The sequence below is a fragment of the Colias eurytheme genome, chromosome 27 (genome assembly GCF_061535395.1).
Source record: "Colias eurytheme isolate Ceu_HAF_F1 chromosome 27, ilColEury1 Martin Lab GWU primary, whole genome shotgun sequence".
NCBI classification, from domain to species: Eukaryota; Metazoa; Arthropoda; class Insecta; order Lepidoptera; family Pieridae; genus Colias; species Colias eurytheme.
In genome coordinates this window covers 7229194-7247575 of record NC_143006.1, presented here as the reverse complement: position 1 = coordinate 7247575, position 18382 = coordinate 7229194, and the positions used below count along the sequence as shown (strand labels likewise).

Genomic DNA, 18382 nt, shown 5'->3' with positions numbered 1-18382 from the left:
TTAGATTTCTATGAGCAAGTCTTATCACAGATTCCAGATTCGTAATGTGGCACTAAAGTATTTCGACTTGAGTGGCGTGCTTTAAAGCATGTACAAAATCAAGAATTGATAATCGCATCATTGTGTATAATCGAGTTTTTGACAGTATATAACATTTTATAGTCTTTGGTTTGTAAACTCTATGTTGTTTTTTTCAAATACAACAAAAATGGCTGACGCGAGTCTCTAATGTCAGAGACTCATTACAATTTAACGAAAATTTTATGCGAAATATTTTATTTTCTATTATCAAAATGCTTCCATTTAATTAAACTTAATGATATTACCATAAATATACTACCTTAAACGTTATCTAAGTTTGAAAAGTAAAGAGCCGTGTACGCGTCATTGGGTTTGGTTAGGAAGTGTAGTGAATTTGATGAGTTTGTAATTGGCTGTTTGGTTTGTGAGTGATGTCGTTTCCACCTCGACCACCCATGGTACCCTATGGAATTGCTCCAGGGGTCGTTACTATGCAGATGCCAACACACGTAAGTAAACAAGTGTCATTTTTTTTCTTCCAAGACCTAACCTAATAGACCGTACAAGGGGTGGTATTCGAAAATATTATTAATTATTAATATATGAAAATGTGATAATTTTTCCTGTCGTGGCAAATGATATGGCGTACAATAGCATTTTCCACACTGGGTGTCACAATAATTTGAATGAATATTTATGCGTCGCATAGTTACCAGCTACCCTGTATAGTGTATAATATCATAGTAGGTACTTCATGTATAAGCCTTTTATAATCAATAACTGCACTAATTAATTTACGTTAAATTTAATTACTGCATGAATATGTAAATTTAATATTATGGTTGTAGTATATCTTCATGATTTCGGCTTTCTCACATAACACTAGTGACATTCTGCGGCTTCACTCATGTGGCACCCGGTTTTAATTTAGCCTACCTGCTTATCCAGACCCACATATCTCTCTACTAAATTTCATACAGATCTAAAAAGTATTGGTCTTGTAGTATTTCTATAAGTATCTGCATTTTCATAATGTACAAATGATGACAACAGAATTGTTCTATCGCCTATTTATTTTAGATTTGTATGAATGGTGTATAAATTTGGCAGACCGCATTATAATATACTAGCTTTTCGCACCAATTTCCTCCGTCTTAGGCAAATAAATAGCAAGCAAGTACTTAAGGATAACCAAGCAACAACTAGTGATGGAGTAGCACCAATATTTTAATGATTCATGATCTGAATTGCTTTGAACAGCAAATCTGTATTTCGATTTTTAGTTTTCTTGCTTTAATTACTTCACATATTTGAGGAAAGTTCATTTAGACACTGTAAATACCCGTCCAAATAGGGCCCTCCACTCAAGCGACAGCCCAAGCTGAAGTTTGTGCTCTCCGTCAAGGGGGGGCACCCTTGCGCATGTCACTACCAGGGCGAATCTTCAGTTCATGCACACGTTCGCATTAAGATGTAGAAACCCTTCTGGCTAACATCGAGAGACCCCGCACAAAAAACACTGTAAATAGAGCTTGTCATTGTATTGCACAACAAGGATGTCACTTCAAACATCTGCTTTGAATACAAAATGTGTTAAATGGGTTAAGTGTAAAAATAGAACAGAAAATATCCAGAATTGTACACATTTAGTGTACAATTCTGGATATTTTGTGTTCTATTTTTTAAAAGTAATTATTGTCATTTTAATTGTTATGTATTACAGTATTTTAGATATCACTTTTAAGTTTTTTGATATCTGTAATAGTTATGGAATAATCACACACCCTTTGCACATAACACATTTACCGATGAAACCCAGTATATTTAAAATTCTTGTGTCACAATGTTAGCTACCATACTCGAGGTCGCTGTTTTATTGTCTGTTATCAGTTACTGTTCAACCAATACAGAAGATTATTTTATTTATTAATATACTGCTAGTGATTATTGTATTGCAAACTTCTTATGCCAAAAAAATCCAGTAATTATGGCTTAATTTAAAATGCTTCGTAATCTTACCTAGCAACAATATTTTGTCCAAATAGTAAATGAACAAATTAGTTTGTAGAGTTAGTTGTGTTTGATGAGTGTGCATGTGCAGGTGATGGTGGGTGCTTACGGCGCGACAGGCGTGAGCAGCGGCGGCCGAGGAGCGCTGCTGCCCGCGCCCGCCGGTAACGCAGGTAAAGCCGTTCCGCGCCCCGCCCGCCCACAGAACGGCGCCAAGGATGACGGGCCCGCCGTTACGGTGTTCATCGGTAAATATTCTCATTAATACTTTCAATATCAACTTTTAAATTTGAAAGGCTACTTAAATATAAATTTAATTTCCTTAACGCATTTTTTTTGTTAAAAATGTTTCCATTCCTAATACGTGCCTTTGCTAATTTTTAATACTTGTAATAATTTTAAATGTAGATAAATCGATCTTCATATGAAAACTAAGCTAATACATATATAATATTTTCCACTCGGAGGTCTTATGTAGATATGAATCTCTGTAAAACCTCAGAAATATAAGTAGGGGACATTTGTTTTAGTCGTTAAATCAAATCACGGAATTGAGAGGCCGGAATCCACTCGGTAAGTTTTAATGTAAATTAGAAATCGATACTACTTCATATATATTATATATATTTTTAATTTTCACTTATTTACAATGAATATAAAACCGCCGTACGCAATCCTCGCTTCACGCCGCGAAACATCCGCCAGCTCGGTATGTTTCGGGGCGTGAGGCGGGGCGCGCCACGCTAACGGCACGCCACCGCGGGCAGGCAACATCTCGTCGCGCGCGCCCGACGCCATGATCCGCGCGCTGCTGGGCGCGTGCGGCGCCGTGGCCAGCTGGAAGCGCGTGAGCACGTTCGGCTTCTGCGAGTTCTGCGGGCCCGAGGCGGCGCTGCGCTGCGTGCGCCTGCTGCACGAGCGCGCGCTGGCCGACAAGAGCCTGCTGGCGCGCGTCGACGGCAAGATGCAGGCGCTCGTCGACACCTACAAGAGTGAGTGTCGCGGACGGCGAACCGATTGTAACGTGTTATAGTTGTTAGCCAATGACTCCATAACTTCGCATTCGCGTTTTAGCGGAGCAGCGCACGCGCATCGCGGAGGGCGGGGGCGGGGGCGGGGGCGGGGCGGAGGGCGAGTCGTACCTGGACGCCAAGCAGCGCGGGCTGGACGAGGCGGCCGAGCGCAAGATCGCGCAGATCTACCGCGACTACCAGGAGGAGATCAACAACTACGAGACGCTGCAGAAGGGTAAGTTTGCAGCGTGTGCTCTGTGCTGTGAATTTTGACAATAAAAGTAGCAATTTTTTTTCAGTTTATATAATATGTTAGTGTGAACATTTCTTTGCACACAAACATATTATTATATAAATAAATATGAACTAATAAACTTATAGACAATTTAAACTTTTATACAGTGGGAATTCATTTTCTTGAGTAACTTGCAACAAATACGTATTATGTATAAATTTTTGTTTGTCATTGTATTCGGATAACAAAGATCACAATACGTTCACAAATTATGTATTAGCATTAATGTATGCAATGAATTTGCAGAGGAGGCGATCTCGAAGACGGCGCGCGTGCTGGAGGAGGCGGACATCTCGGAGGAGAAGCGTGACGTCATCCACCGCGAGATCGGCAAGTTCCGTGAGAGCATGAAGGTGAGTGCGTCCCGCTCGCACGCGCACGCGCGCGCCTCGGGCCTCTCGCTCGCACGCCCCGCGGCACACACGGGCCACCGACGCTACTCTACCCGTTCATTGAAACTGTCGCTTTCAATATGCCACCAAAAATTTGGTGAAATAATTTTTTTAATGATTTATTAAATATTCACCAACATTAAATTCTGTGTAAAGTTTTGTATAACACAATGGACTATTATTAAAGATAATGAGTTTAATTTTTGCCGCTATTTCAGTTCCTCTATATTAATAAAAACATTATCACTGTTAAAATGTAGCTCAATATTATGTGTAATGTTAAACATACATTGTTAAACCTAAGGTGAGCTATTTTATACGCAATGCGGTAGACGCAAAGTACGTAGTGGATAGGCAGACGCGTGTGTGTGTCGCGCTGCGGCTGTGTGCGTCGCCGTCGGTGAGTCTCTCTTGTCTCTCGCGCGCCCGCTGCGGCACCTCACTGTCTCTCTCTCTCTGTCGCACTCTGCAGCCGACACCCCCGGGTGACAGAGACGGCCTATGTAGTGTTAACATGTTCAGAGACAGGGAGGTGTTGCAGATCTGGGTTGTGCTAATCATTATATTATTATAAATAAACTATATTTCTTTATACATTTACTTATTTTAATTTCTTATTTTTTACGATATTTATTTGCTTTTTATATGAAGTCATTATAGTCATAGTCCTATTAAATTTATACATTTAACTAAAATCATTTCCGATTAATTTCTTCACATTTAATTTACAGTTCATTATTATTCTGATATCATTAAAAGTAAAATCTTCCATTCGAGTCATATTCAAATACATAATTTTATTAGAAAACATACTTTAAAAAGTTTACCAGCATGTTTAGGTTCATATTATTAATAATAATTAGACGGTTAAGATATTATAACGGCATCGATCAGTCTAAGTCGATTTCTTAATAATTGCGATCAGCGAAAGAAACATAAGCTAAGAATAAGAATAGAATTTGTTGCATTGCAATCGACCTGGACCGTGCGAGCCGACGGTCGCGAGTCCGCACTCGTAAGTTGCGGGCTCGCGGCCTCCGCCCGCGCCGCGCTCGAGCCTCGCCCCATACACTCGCTGAGCTGGGAGAACTTTTGCGGTACCACAAAAAACTTTTGACAGGGTTTATCTTTAAGCCTGGGGGAATATCAGATATATGATACATGGGTGTCGGATAGAGTTTAATTTGAAAATGCACGTTGCGTGAGCGCGTGGGGCGCGGGGCGGGGCGCGGGGCAGGGCGCGGGGCGCGAGGCGGGGCGCGGCGCGGGGTGGGGCGGGGCGGGCGAGGCGCGGGCGCGCGGGGAGCGGCGGCGCCGGCGGACACACGTGAGTTGCCTCCCACACACCGCACACCGACACACCACACCGACCCCACACCACACCTTGCCGCCACACGTCATGTATGACCGCAACCGGTGCTGCCAGCCTTGTGAGATTTCATTTGTGGAAATTATTTGTGGAGAATATTAACGAGCTAAACGCTGTCTTAAAGTAATAACACTTTCGAAACGATGATTCGATTAACTTTTAATTGTTTAAAAAAAAACATCTCGTACGAGATGTTTCGAGATGTTCCATGTGTTACACAGTGCACACTTACAAATCGAATGATATATTCAATGGGCTGACAGCACTGGAACGCAGCGAGAGCGCGATAGTATGAAAGGGGTATTTCGGTCACTTGCGTTGCAGGTGGCGTTTGGATTCCTCGGTTTCGTTAGCTTTCAGCTGCTGCACTTGATATTAATTTACATCGTTTTTGTACTATGTGAGATCTAAAAGAATGCGGATTTAAACAAAACGATGGCTTAATCTTTGAATAAGGCTAGATATTAACACAAATTGTGGCTTCATCGATGTCTATATTAAATCAACAAAAAGTTTACCTACAAAAACATAACATCGAATGTCTCACACACATATTATAGTTCTAAATTAAATTTCTTTCTCGATCAAAAATCAGAGAATGTCGTGCGTCACAAAAAGATCAGACGTTTCTTTCAAAAGTTTTCCTCAAAATAGCGATAGCCGCAGTCTTGTCGTGTACGCGGCACGCCCGGCCAAGTGCAGCGGCGGTAGGCAGTAGCGGTAGGGTAGCGGTAGGGTAGCGGTAGGGTAGCGGTAGGGTAGCGGTAGGGTAGCGGTAGGCTGTAGGAGCGCTAATGTTCGGACTGACGACAGCAGTGGTTCGTTTGCTTGTAGCGGCGAGGGGCCGAGCGCCGCGCGCCGCGTCGCCGCGCCGCCGCACGTAAGTCCCCTACACACCGACACACACACACACACACACACACACACACACACACACACACACACACACACACACAACACTAGCTGCGGTGCTCTCGATGGGATGCGTAGCGACTCGGTTATCTGGGTTGATTTATTTAGCGACTCGCGCTGCTCTCCCGAACGATTGGTTGGATATTTTTCCTAAATTGTTTTGTTTGGGAGAGGGTACGAAAATTTCTGGTTTTATATGGTTTATTTATATCCCACAATTGAACAGTCGAGTGTTCGTTTTTCAAAAAAAAGAAGTCTTAACTTTAAATTTTTCCATTTCTAATCAATTATCTTTAAAATTTCTTGAAAAATTTGGTACATCAGCTATGGGGGCCTACTGAAATTAATTTATTAAATATGAACACTAAAATTGCATCTAGCGATCGAAATCAGTTGTTATTTTTAATCAAATATTTACATTTAAAAATTCTTAAAATTTAAGAATTCGATGACGTCACGGTGAGGGAGAGCGCATTAATCTTATGAGTATTCAACAAAAAAAAAAACACACGCTACACGACAACAAAGAATTTTCCGTCCATATCGATTGGCACTAAACGACCTCTTATTTGGAACACAAGTTATTCCGTATTGTGCGAGTGTATTTTGTGTATCGTGCAAACGTGAGAGTCGGGTACAAGTGAGCGCTTGTGCAGGAGGAGGCGGACGTGGTGGTGCGCCGCAAGAGGGACAAGGACGACAAGCCCGAGCGGGAGAAGGACGACAAGGAGCGGGACAGGGAGCGCGGCCGCGACCGCGACAAGGAGCGCGACAAGGACCGGGAGCGCGACCGGGAGCGTGACCGGGACCGGGAGCGGGACCGCGACCGCGAGCGGGACCGCGACCGCGACAAGGACCGCGACAAGGACCGCCGCCGCAGGAGCGTGTCCAGGTATGCACATTCGGGGACGTGTTTCTCTATCAATTCAATTATCGAAAGTTTTTATGCAACGCGACCAAAGTGACATTGCGCATTAACAAATATGTGAATATTAGACGATTCATTTTTTTCTGAGATTCTTTGTAACATTAATGTTTTTAAGTACTTAAAATTTTATTTATTGATGATACTAGATTTCCGCCCGCGGCTTCGCCCGCGTTTTCAAAGGAAAACCCGCATAGTTCCCGTTTCCGTGGGATTTCCGGGATAAAACCTACCCTATATGTTAATCCAAGTTACCTTCTATATGTGTGCTAAATTCCCACAAAGAGAAATTCTCCTGTCTTATCGAAATTTTCCCGACTTGTGGATTTTTCCTGACTCATAGAAATTTTCCTGGCTTATAGTAATTTTCCCGACTTATGAATTTTTCCTGGCGTATAGAAATTTTCCAGGCGTATGGAAATTTTCCTTATAGAAATTTTCCCGACTTAGAAATTTTCCTGGCTTATAGAAATTTTCCTCACGTGTAGAAATTTTCCTTGTTAATAGAATTTTTCCTGACTTATCGTAATTTTCCCGACGCATAGAAATTTTCCTGACGTATTGAAATTTTACTGGCTTATACAACTTTTCCTGACGGACAGAAATTTTCCTGGCTTATACAAATTTTTCCTGACTTATCGTAATTTTCCCGACTTATGGATTTTTCCTGGCGTATAGAAATTTTCCTGGCGTATAGAAATTTTCCTGACGTATAGAAATTTTCCTGACGTATAGAAATTTTCCTTTCTTATGGAAATTTTCCCGACTTATTCACATTAAAAGTTAAAACGAATAAACACACTTTCGCATTTATAATATTACTCCGCCCTGGCTTCGCCCGTGATACATATTTCGCAATAAAAGATATCCTTTGTCCTTTCTCGGGTATCAAAATATCTCCATACCAAATTTCATGCAAATTGGTTCAGTAGTTTAGGCGTGATTGAGTAACAGACGGACAGACAGAGTTACTTTCGCATTTATAATATTAGTATGGATTATTTCAAACCAATTTTTTACTTAGCTTATTTTTGACAAATTTGACCACGTTTTCAATCTTGGTATTGAAATAGAATTTTACATAATTTTTTGATTAATTTACAGGACAAAAGAACGGGAACGAGAACGAGAAGAACGGGAAAGGGAACGAGAGAGGGAGAGAGAACGAGAGAGAGAACGCGAGAGGGAGAAGGAGCGAGAACGGGAAAGAGAAAGGTACATTGTACACAAGCGTATTTATGCTATATGATTATTATACCTATTTTGATCATTCAGCAATTTTTACTGCATTATCAAAAATCCATTCTTAGTGTGGTTTGTTAATAAATTTAGATTTTTCAATAACATAAAAACTTGAGTTTGTTAACAAAGTGTTACATGTGTATTCTTTAGAGAGGTACGAGAACGTGAGAGGGAGAGAGAGCAGCGGGAGAGGGAGCGCGAGCGCGAGAGGGAGCGGGACAGAGAACGGTACGTTATACATTGTTTTTGATCAAATATTCTAACAAATAAAAAAAGCCATGCTATGAATTGACAAAAACAATATTCGTATTTGTACTCTGAAAAGAAATATCGTTTATAACGCCACATAATGGAAATCGTAATTTGAAACACAGCAAATAGCGTTGTAAGAAAACAATAAAACTTATATCTCAGTTCACAATCGTGGGAAGTAATTGCCTAGCCGTTATCGGAACACTCGTATCGTAGCACCGACATTTACTTGCCCTTACGTGTAAAGCATATATTTAAAGAATTGATTTTCAACAAATTTTAGAGTACCTCATAAGTTAAAAAATAGTGATCTTTTAAAATAAAATAAACAAATGACATAACATGTGTGGTGTGGTTGTGCTGTCAATACATCCGTACATTCGTACAAGATATGAAATTGCCGCGGATTTGCGTGCCTCACGGACGGGGTATTTTGTGATTATTTAAGATTTTGTTGATGTGGAATGTTCAAAAATTACAAATCAAAAGATAAAACATGATGATATTAGATAAAAAAATTGAAATTAGATTCTGCGTAAATTTTAAAATTACATTTTAGTCTTAAAGATCATTCACAAAGAAAATGAACTAACTTCACCTATAAATATAATTTTCCTTAGAAATGTATCCCGTGTATCTGACAGAAGTTGAGTAGGATTTTGAAGATACGACGCGCATTATCGATATTTTTGTGTGTAGGTATATCTATTTCACATATTTTTTAGCAATATTTCACGTTCCAATAAGTCAAGCGCGTGGATAACTTTTTTATATTATAGTGTGGATACTAATAGGGTTCGCGTCCAGAGCATTAGTTATGTCCTCTATTAAAGCGACTACATTGATTGTTGTAGATTTTTTCAGTCAAAACTATGACTGAAACTGATTTGGATGAAGCTTAATGTTTAGTTTGTGTTTATTTTTTAACATAGCAATGCCGGTCATCGCCTCTAAATGAACGTATTATACTGTTTGACCGGCGAACAAATAATTATTTCAACTACAACGAAGACTGCTATGTCATTACAGTGAACGCGAGCGAGAGCGCGAGCGCGAGCGGGAGCGGGAACGTGAACGCGACCGGGACCGGGACAGGGACCGGGAGCGGTCGCGGGACCGGGACCGGGACCGGGACCGGGAGCGGGAGCGGTCCCGCGGGCGCGGCTCGGCGGACGCGCGCCGCGACAAGGAGCTGGAGGAGGAGGCGCGCGACAAGAAGCGCCTCGAGAAGCGCGCGCGCGAGAAGGAGGCCGCCTACCAGGAGCGGTGAGTCCGAGCGGCTGTAGCAGTTCCTACGAAACTGTTTTGTTTACTCTGATTGGCTACAATCATTTTTTTCCAATGTTTCGTTGTTGTATATGAATTTTATGATACGATCGCGTATATTATTTAAATATATCTATCAGCCGGTATGTATCTCGTTTTTACAGCGCGTTTTCCGGGTTTTAGTTGTTAAACTTTATTTTATATATAATAGTATATATGTACTTGTAAATGTTTCACGAATCGTTTACGATTAGGTTACGCAACTGGGAGAGCCGCGAGCGCCGCAAGTGTAAGGAGTACGAGCGGGAGAAGGAGAGGGAGCGATGTCGCGAGGAGGAGAGAGAGCGGGAGGCGAAGCGTCTCAAACAGTTCCTAGAGGACTACGACGACGAGCGCGACGATCACAAGTATTACAAGTGAGTCGCATCCGTCTGAGACGTTTCTGTTCCATAATGTGGGAATGTTATATTTCACTTCCAAATTATTTAGATCGTTAGCTTCTATATTATTACATTCAAAATTCTATGTCGATTTCAATGTCGGATAAACCCGTCAATAAAATAATGTACGTAGCCCGCAGTCGAATCGGTATAACGTGTGGTCACGTGCAGGGGCAAGGAGCTGCAGCGGCGGCTGGGCGCGCGCGTGCGCGAGGCGGAGAGCGACGCGCGCGAGCGGGCGCGCGAGCAGGCGGAGCTGGACGCGCTGCGGGACGACATCTTCGGGACGCGCGCGCGGGACGACCCCGCCGCGCTCGCCGCCTTCGAGCGCGCGCGCCGCGAGCGCGAGGAGCAGTACCGGCCGCGCCCGCTGCTCGACGTGACGCTGCACCGCGACCTGCAGCAGCAGCGCGAGGCGCAGCGGGCCGTGCAGCGCGAGCAGGCGCGCCGAGAGGTGAGTGCAGCAGCACCGCCCGCCCGCTGCTCGACGTGACGCTGCACCGCGACCTGCAGCAGCAGCGCGAGGCGCAGCGGGCCGTGCAGCGCGAGCAGGCGCGCCGAGAGGTGAGTGCAGCAGCACCGCCCGCCCGCTGCTCGACGTGACGCTGCACCGCGACCTGCAGCAGCAGCGCGAGGCGCAGCGGGCCGTGCAGCGCGAGCAGGCGCGCCGAGAGGTGAGTGCAGCAGCACCGCCCGCCCGCTGCTCGACGTGACGCTGCACCGCGACCTGCAGCAGCAGCGCGAGGCGCAGCGGGCCGTGCAGCGCGAGCAGGCGCGCCGAGAGGTGAGTGCAGCAGCACCGCCCGCCCGCTGCTCGACGTGACGCTGCACCGCGACCTGCAGCAGCAGCGCGAGGCGCAGCGGGCCGTGCAGCGCGAGCAGGCGCGCCGAGAGGTGAGTGCAGCAGCACCGCCCGCCCGCTGCTCGACGTGACGCTGCACCGCGACCTGCAGCAGCAGCGCGAGGCGCAGCGGGCCGTGCAGCGCGAGCAGGCGCGCCGAGAGGTGAGTGCAGCAGCACCGCCCGCCCGCTGCTCGACGTGACGCTGCACCGCGACCTGCAGCAGCAGCGCGAGGCGCAGCGGGCCGTGCAGCGCGAGCAGGCGCGCCGAGAGGTGAGTGCAGCAGCACCGCCCGCCCGCTGCTCGACGTGACGCTGCACCGCGACCTGCAGCAGCAGCGCGAGGCGCAGCGGGCCGTGCAGCGCGAGCAGGCGCGCCGAGAGGTGAGTGCAGCAGCACCGCCCGCCCGCTGCTCGACGTGACGCTGCACCGCGACCTGCAGCAGCAGCGCGAGGCGCAGCGGGCCGTGCAGCGCGAGCAGGCGCGCCGAGAGGTGAGTGCAGCAGCACCGCCCGCCCGCTGCTCGACGTGACGCTGCACCGCGACCTGCAGCAGCAGCGCGAGGCGCAGCGGGCCGTGCAGCGCGAGCAGGCGCGCCGAGAGGTGAGTGCAGCAGCACCGCCCGCCCGCTGCTCGACGTGACGCTGCACCGCGACCTGCAGCAGCAGCGCGAGGCGCAGCGGGCCGTGCAGCGCGAGCAGGCGCGCCGAGAGGTGAGTGCAGCAGCACCGCCCGCCCGCTGCTCGACGTGACGCTGCACCGCGACCTGCAGCAGCAGCGCGAGGCGCAGCGGGCCGTGCAGCGCGAGCAGGCGCGCCGAGAGGTGAGTGCAGCAGCACCGCCCGCCCGCTGCTCGACGTGACGCTGCACCGCGACCTGCAGCAGCAGCGCGAGGCGCAGCGGGCCGTGCAGCGCGAGCAGGCGCGCCGAGAGGTGAGTGCAGCAGCACCGCCCGCCCGCTGCTCGACGTGACGCTGCACCGCGACCTGCAGCAGCAGCGCGAGGCGCAGCGGGCCGTGCAGCGCGAGCAGGCGCGCCGAGAGGTGAGTGCAGCAGCACCGCCCGCCCGCTGCTCGACGTGACGCTGCACCGCGACCTGCAGCAGCAGCGCGAGGCGCAGCGGGCCGTGCAGCGCGAGCAGGCGCGCCGAGAGGTGAGTGCAGCAGCACCGCCCGCCCGCTGCTCGACGTGACGCTGCACCGCGACCTGCAGCAGCAGCGCGAGGCGCAGCGGGCCGTGCAGCGCGAGCAGGCGCGCCGAGAGGTGAGTGCAGCAGCACCGCCCGCCCGCTGCTCGACGTGACGCTGCACCGCGACCTGCAGCAGCAGCGCGAGGCGCAGCGGGCCGTGCAGCGCGAGCAGGCGCGCCGAGAGGTGAGTGCAGCAGCACCGCCCGCCCGCTGCTCGACGTGACGCTGCACCGCGACCTGCAGCAGCAGCGCGAGGCGCAGCGGGCCGTGCAGCGCGAGCAGGCGCGCCGAGAGGTGAGTGCAGCAGCACCGCCCGCCCGCTGCTCGACGTGACGCTGCACCGCGACCTGCAGCAGCAGCGCGAGGCGCAGCGGGCCGTGCAGCGCGAGCAGGCGCGCCGAGAGGTGAGTGCAGCAGCACCGCCCGCCCGCTGCTCGACGTGACGCTGCACCGCGACCTGCAGCAGCAGCGCGAGGCGCAGCGGGCCGTGCAGCGCGAGCAGGCGCGCCGAGAGGTGAGTGCAGCAGCACCGCCCGCCCGCTGCTCGACGTGACGCTGCACCGCGACCTGCAGCAGCAGCGCGAGGCGCAGCGGGCCGTGCAGCGCGAGCAGGCGCGCCGAGAGGTGAGTGCAGCAGCACCGCCCGCCCGCTGCTCGACGTGACGCTGCACCGCGACCTGCAGCAGCAGCGCGAGGCGCAGCGGGCCGTGCAGCGCGAGCAGGCGCGCCGAGAGGTGAGTGCAGCAGCACCGCCCGCCCGCTGCTCGACGTGACGCTGCACCGCGACCTGCAGCAGCAGCGCGAGGCGCAGCGGGCCGTGCAGCGCGAGCAGGCGCGCCGAGAGGTGAGTGCAGCAGCACCGCCCGCCCGCTGCTCGACGTGACGCTGCACCGCGACCTGCAGCAGCAGCGCGAGGCGCAGCGGGCCGTGCAGCGCGAGCAGGCGCGCCGAGAGGTGCTGTTCACTCGTGTTCTCAAACTTATATTTCATTTCCAATTCTATATTTTATAGTTAACTAGCTTTCCGCCCGCGGCTTCGCCTGAGTTTTCAAAGAAAAACCCGTTCCCGTAGGATTTCCGGGATAAAACCTATCCTATGTAACGGAGTAACATCTCTCTAAGGTCTCGGGTAGCAAAATATCTCTATACCAAATTTCATGCAAATTGGTTCAGTAGTTAAGGCGTGATCGAGTAACAGACAGAGAGACAGAGTTACTTTCGCATTTATAATATTAATATGGATACATTATGTGCCTAAGTTGCCGTTTCAGATTCGGCACAAAAAAGCAATTGATGAAGTAGATCGTAACGTATATAACTGCTAACCGCCCCGTGTGCGCAGGCCCGCGAGCGTGTGGCCCGCGAGCGCGAGCGCTACCTGCGCGCGCAGGCGTCGCGCGAGCTGCCCACCGAGGCCGAGCCCATCGACTCCGACTCCGAGTGAGTATCCAATCCGATATCAATATATCAATCATATATATATTTATTTGTTATTGTCGAATAATTAATAATTCAAATCTTTTACGCTCGTTTGTGTGTCTCGAATAAAAACAATATAATAAAAAATTTGAATAATTGAAATCACAAGTTGAATCATGTTTAGGAAATACCTGCGTGAGTGTGAACGAGAGTGAAGAGAACCTACGATAGATGTGTTATAAAATTATGCGAAACGTCATGCGTGTTCGTAAACGTTTTCGCTTCGTCTTCAACCTTTTTTTATTCCGCCCGCGTTGTATCGTAGAGCGCGTTTTGCGTGAGGTTCAGAATGAACTTTGGCTGTTTCCAGCGGCGCGGTGTGCTCGGGTGGGTCGGCGGGCTCGGCGGACGGCGGGTCGGGCGCGGCGGCGGGCGGCGGGTCGGGCGCGTCGGGCGCGTCGGGCGGGTCGCCGGGCTCGCCCGCGTCGCCGCCGCTCACCCCGCCGCGCGCCGACACGCCGCCGCGCAGGCACCGACACCGCCGGCACCGACACGACACGGTGAGTGACTCCCTGCACACTGCACCCTGCACCCTGCACACTGCACACCCTGCACACTGCACACTGCACACCCTGCACACTGCACACTGCACACCCTGCACACTGCACCCTGCACCCTGCACACTGCACACCCTGCACACTGCACACTGCACACTGCACACCCTGCACACTGCACACTGCACCCTGCACACTGCACACTGCACACTGCACACCCTGCACACTGCACACTGCACACCCTGCACACTGCACACTGCACACTGCACACTGCACACACTGCACACTGCACACTGCACACTGCACACTGCACACCCTGCACACTGCACACCCTGCACACTGCACACTGCACACTGCACACTGCACACCCTGCACACTGCACACTGCACACCCTGCACACTGCACACTGCACACTGCACACCCTGCACACTGCACACTGCACACTGCACACTGCACACCCTGCACACGCCCACTGCACACTGCACCCTGCACACTGCACACTGCACACTGCACACTGCACACCCTGCACACTGCACACTGCACACTGCACACCCTGCACACTGCACACTGCACACTGCACACCCTGCACACTGCACACTGCACACCCTGCACACTGCACACTGCACACTGCACACCCTGCACACTGCACACTGCACACTGCACACTGCACACCCTGCACACTGCACACTGCACACTGCACACTGCACACACTGCACACTGCACACTGCACACTGCACACCCTGCACACTGCACACTGCACACTGCACACTGCACACCCTGCACACTGCACACTGCACACTGCACACTGCACACACTGCACACTGCACACCCTGCACACAACACTGCACTAGATGTTAAATAATTGTAAAAAAATGACATAATTATATCGATACTGGTTTAAGTAGATGTAAAAATGTTTACGAAATACCTTGTATTATAATATTTTAATTATTATAATAATATAAGATAAAATATTTGCTATATGTATATAAAATTTTCATAATCCCAAAAAATATATTAGAAATAAACATGGTTATGATATTTCATTCTTTTAAAATAATTATTAATCATCAATAATGATATCTTGAATTGATTTATGTCAAACTTATTTTCTATCAATAGTAATACATATTATATTTTTATTTTTCAGCAAAATGGTGGCAGCACACCACCATCTCCAGAACCTACGCAAACGCACAGGCATCATGTGAGTATATTTTTAATACTTACGAAATATGTCACTAATCGATACCGACTCATATAATATTATATAAATAAATTTTACAATATTTCTTTTGTAAACGGGTAAGAAAATCAATATCGAAGTCGATCGACACCGGTCGATATGGTATTGTGTAAACTTGTGTCTCTACGAATTATTTAAAACGTGTACAAGTAGTTTTGTTTAAAAGTTATAGTTAAAGATCCCACCGTATCATATATCAGATTAAAGCTATTATTTTCCGTCTATTACCTATAAATAAGTATTGAACGAAATGTTTCCCGAAAAATCAGTTAATTTTGTTTTATTAAAAATGCTTGCGGCCAAATTTTGACTGGCAACCTAGTCGATATAATATATTCTCTTAATATACATAAAAGTTTGGTTTTAGTAAAAAAACTGTGAGCGCACTAATCCTGCCGTGGGATCTTAGACTATTTATATTATAAATGTACGTGTGACACTAAGAGCAACCGTAAGCAACATTGTGTCGGTATTGCAGAGTGCGACAAGTGCGGCTAATGCTGGCGGTGCTGTGGGCGGGGCGGGCGGGGGCGGGGCCGGGGGCGGGGCCGTGGGCGGCGCGTCCGTGGGCAGCTCGCCCATCTCCATCAGCTTCAAGAGCAAGTCGCCCGGACTCACGCCCAACGGTAACGCGCACACGCACACATTTAGCTACACGAGTCGAACACAAACACGCAGATAAGTGTGTCTTATAATAGACACACTTTATCAAAATATATTTTGTTATGATAAATTTATTACATTTCAACTTTTCGAGATGAATAATTATTCGAAAAAATACAATTGTTTAACTTTTCTACCGATTTTGGTATATTTCTACTATGCAATGTAGTTAAAAATAATAAGAAATTAAACATTTCTCGTTTAAAACCACAAATAATATATTTGCAGCAGAATCCAATAGCGTGAACGCTCACACGAGCGCCCACGGTCACGGTCACGGTCATGGTCACGGTCACGGTCACGGTCACACGAGACGAGTGCACGCCGCTTTCGCTGATGATGACGAACCGGAACATAGGCATGGTGAGTGAAGTTATTAAAATCGTACTATGTGACATTATTTCATTTGAGAAATTTTATCTGTCTTGTTTTGTTTTCGAGATCAGAAGTTTCCATTTAATAACAATACGCAAATACAGAATTGATTTTTTGCTACGAGTGTAAATTTCTGAACAGGCTTCATATACTTAACGTATGTAATGTTTATCGTTTCAGTAAAAGATAAGAAAGACAAGGAGAAGCGGAAACGCGAGCTGAGCGAGGGCGATAAGGGTGATAAGGGGGAGCGGGGTGAGAGGGGGGAGCGGGGGGAGAGGGGGGAGCGGGGGGAGAGGGGGGAGGGGGAGAGCCGCAGCGCGGAGGAGAAGCGCAAGCAGGTGAAGAGCCTCATCGACAAGATCCCCACGCAGAAGGAGGCGCTGTTCCAGTACAAGCTCGACACTGACCAGGTACCACTTGTATCTCTGTATGTGACCGACTTCTTTAGATGTTGACTCACTTACACAGACAGATTTAATCTAATTTTGTACACTTATCAAGTATCGTCAACAATACAATAATTCCGCGAGTTTATATTTTTGTTTTTTTTTTGTTACTACTACATTTATTATGAGATTGTGACGGTGGTATTACGTTCGCAGATCGACGCGGTGCTGATGGAGAAGAAGATCCGGCCGTGGATCAACAAGAAGATCATCGAGTACATCGGCGAGCCCGAGCCGACGCTCGTGGACTTCATCTGCAGCAAAGTGCTCGCCGGCTCCGCGCCAAACACCATCCTCGACGACGTGCAGATGGTACACACACCACCACACACCACACACCACACACCACACACCTCACTACTGACTATACTATATATCCCGTTCTCGTAGAATATCCGCGATGAAACCTGTTCTATGTCTTTTTTCAAGTTTTCAAAATTCATCCGAATCGATTTAGTAACTTACGTGTTGCGTGTAGAAGAAACAGACGGACCTACAGAGTTACTTTCGCATTAATAATATTAGAAGGCATCATATTATATATGTATTGTTTGTCGCAGGTGCTGGACGAGGAGGCGGAGGTGTTCGTGGTGAAGATGTGGCGCCTGCTCATATACGAGCTGGAGGCCAAGCGGGCCGGCCTGCACAAGTAGACCCGCACACACACACACACACACACACACACACACACACACACACAGACACACACACATACACACACACACATCCTGCCGTCATTGACTAACAACTAGATACAACAACCAAAACGAAACTGAAACTGTTCTAGTCGAATGTTACTAACATTAAAGAATGTTGTTTTAAAGTTTAAAGTAGCGCCATAAAGACGAACCAAACGATAACAGCAATAAGCTGGACGATCGAGTCTGAAATACAATCAACCTTATCCCAATGAATCAAAGTCGAGTTTTTTCCCTGATAGTTGTGTTGTGATTGTGTCTAGTTGTTATTAATGATCGAAGGCTCACAGCCCAGTTGATAAACAGATAACTATTACTTGACGGTGTAAACAAATACAGCTAACTGCTAAATGTCTACGATGTATGGGTGAAATAGAAAAATATGTGTACCAATGAAAGGACATACCGCAAATTGGAAGAATTACAACTTGTTACGTGCTTTGGAAGTAACCACTTTATTGCGTAATAAAATAGTCAAATAAGAGATTATAGATACATAAGTGGTTAAATTCAAAATAATTACGACTGTAAAATATACCTACTGTTCAATGTCAAATGTATAAAATTGATGTAATATCTTCATGCTCCATTCCATTGTACTTCTCAAGTGATCCAGTGACGAGATATACCTACATGTAATTAAATGGTAAACACATTTAGTTGTGTATAAACATAAAATATTATGTAATATAATATGTACGCAGTAATTCTTGACATGCATTGTTCAAAAACAATGACATGTTATAATGGAGTATCTTGTGTATAAATAGAAATAAAATATTGTTATATTGTTCAGAGGAATGCTTGAAAAT

At 47.5% G+C, this 18382-nt stretch overlaps 1 protein-coding gene across 1 annotated transcript; it reads left to right on the top strand.

The window, feature by feature from the left end:
• Positions 1-187: 187 nt before the first annotated feature.
• Positions 188-17545, top strand: LOC149896967 (uncharacterized). The gene is made up of 19 exons (XM_090117337.1): positions 188-530; positions 2123-2279; positions 2799-3023; positions 3106-3279; positions 3586-3692; positions 6669-6904; positions 8042-8152; positions 8330-8407; positions 9461-9697; positions 9952-10113; positions 10309-10591; positions 13509-13606; positions 13956-14145; positions 15290-15346; positions 15864-16011; positions 16277-16411; positions 16604-16836; positions 17029-17184; positions 17433-17545. Exons 1-19 carry the CDS (start codon positions 453-455, stop codon positions 17523-17525), a joined length of 2958 nt encoding a protein of 985 aa, XP_089973463.1. The 5' UTR covers positions 188-452; the 3' UTR covers positions 17526-17545.
• Positions 17546-18382: the final 837 nt, after the last annotated feature.

What these genes read in the sequence shown, in the direction of transcription:
- LOC149896967 (XM_090117337.1), top strand. Translation starts at nt 453, where the DNA reads ATGTCGTTTCCACCTCGACCACCCATGGTACCCTATGGAATTGCTCCA. An exon ending in CTATGCAGATGCCAACACAC is followed by an intron (nt 531 to 2,122) that starts GTAAGTAAACAA and finishes GTGCATGTGCAG; the next exon opens with GTGATGGTGGGTGCTTACGG. An exon ending in GCGAGCAGGCGCGCCGAGAG is followed by an intron (nt 10,592 to 13,508) that starts GTGAGTGCAGCA and finishes CCGTGTGCGCAG; the next exon opens with GCCCGCGAGCGTGTGGCCCG.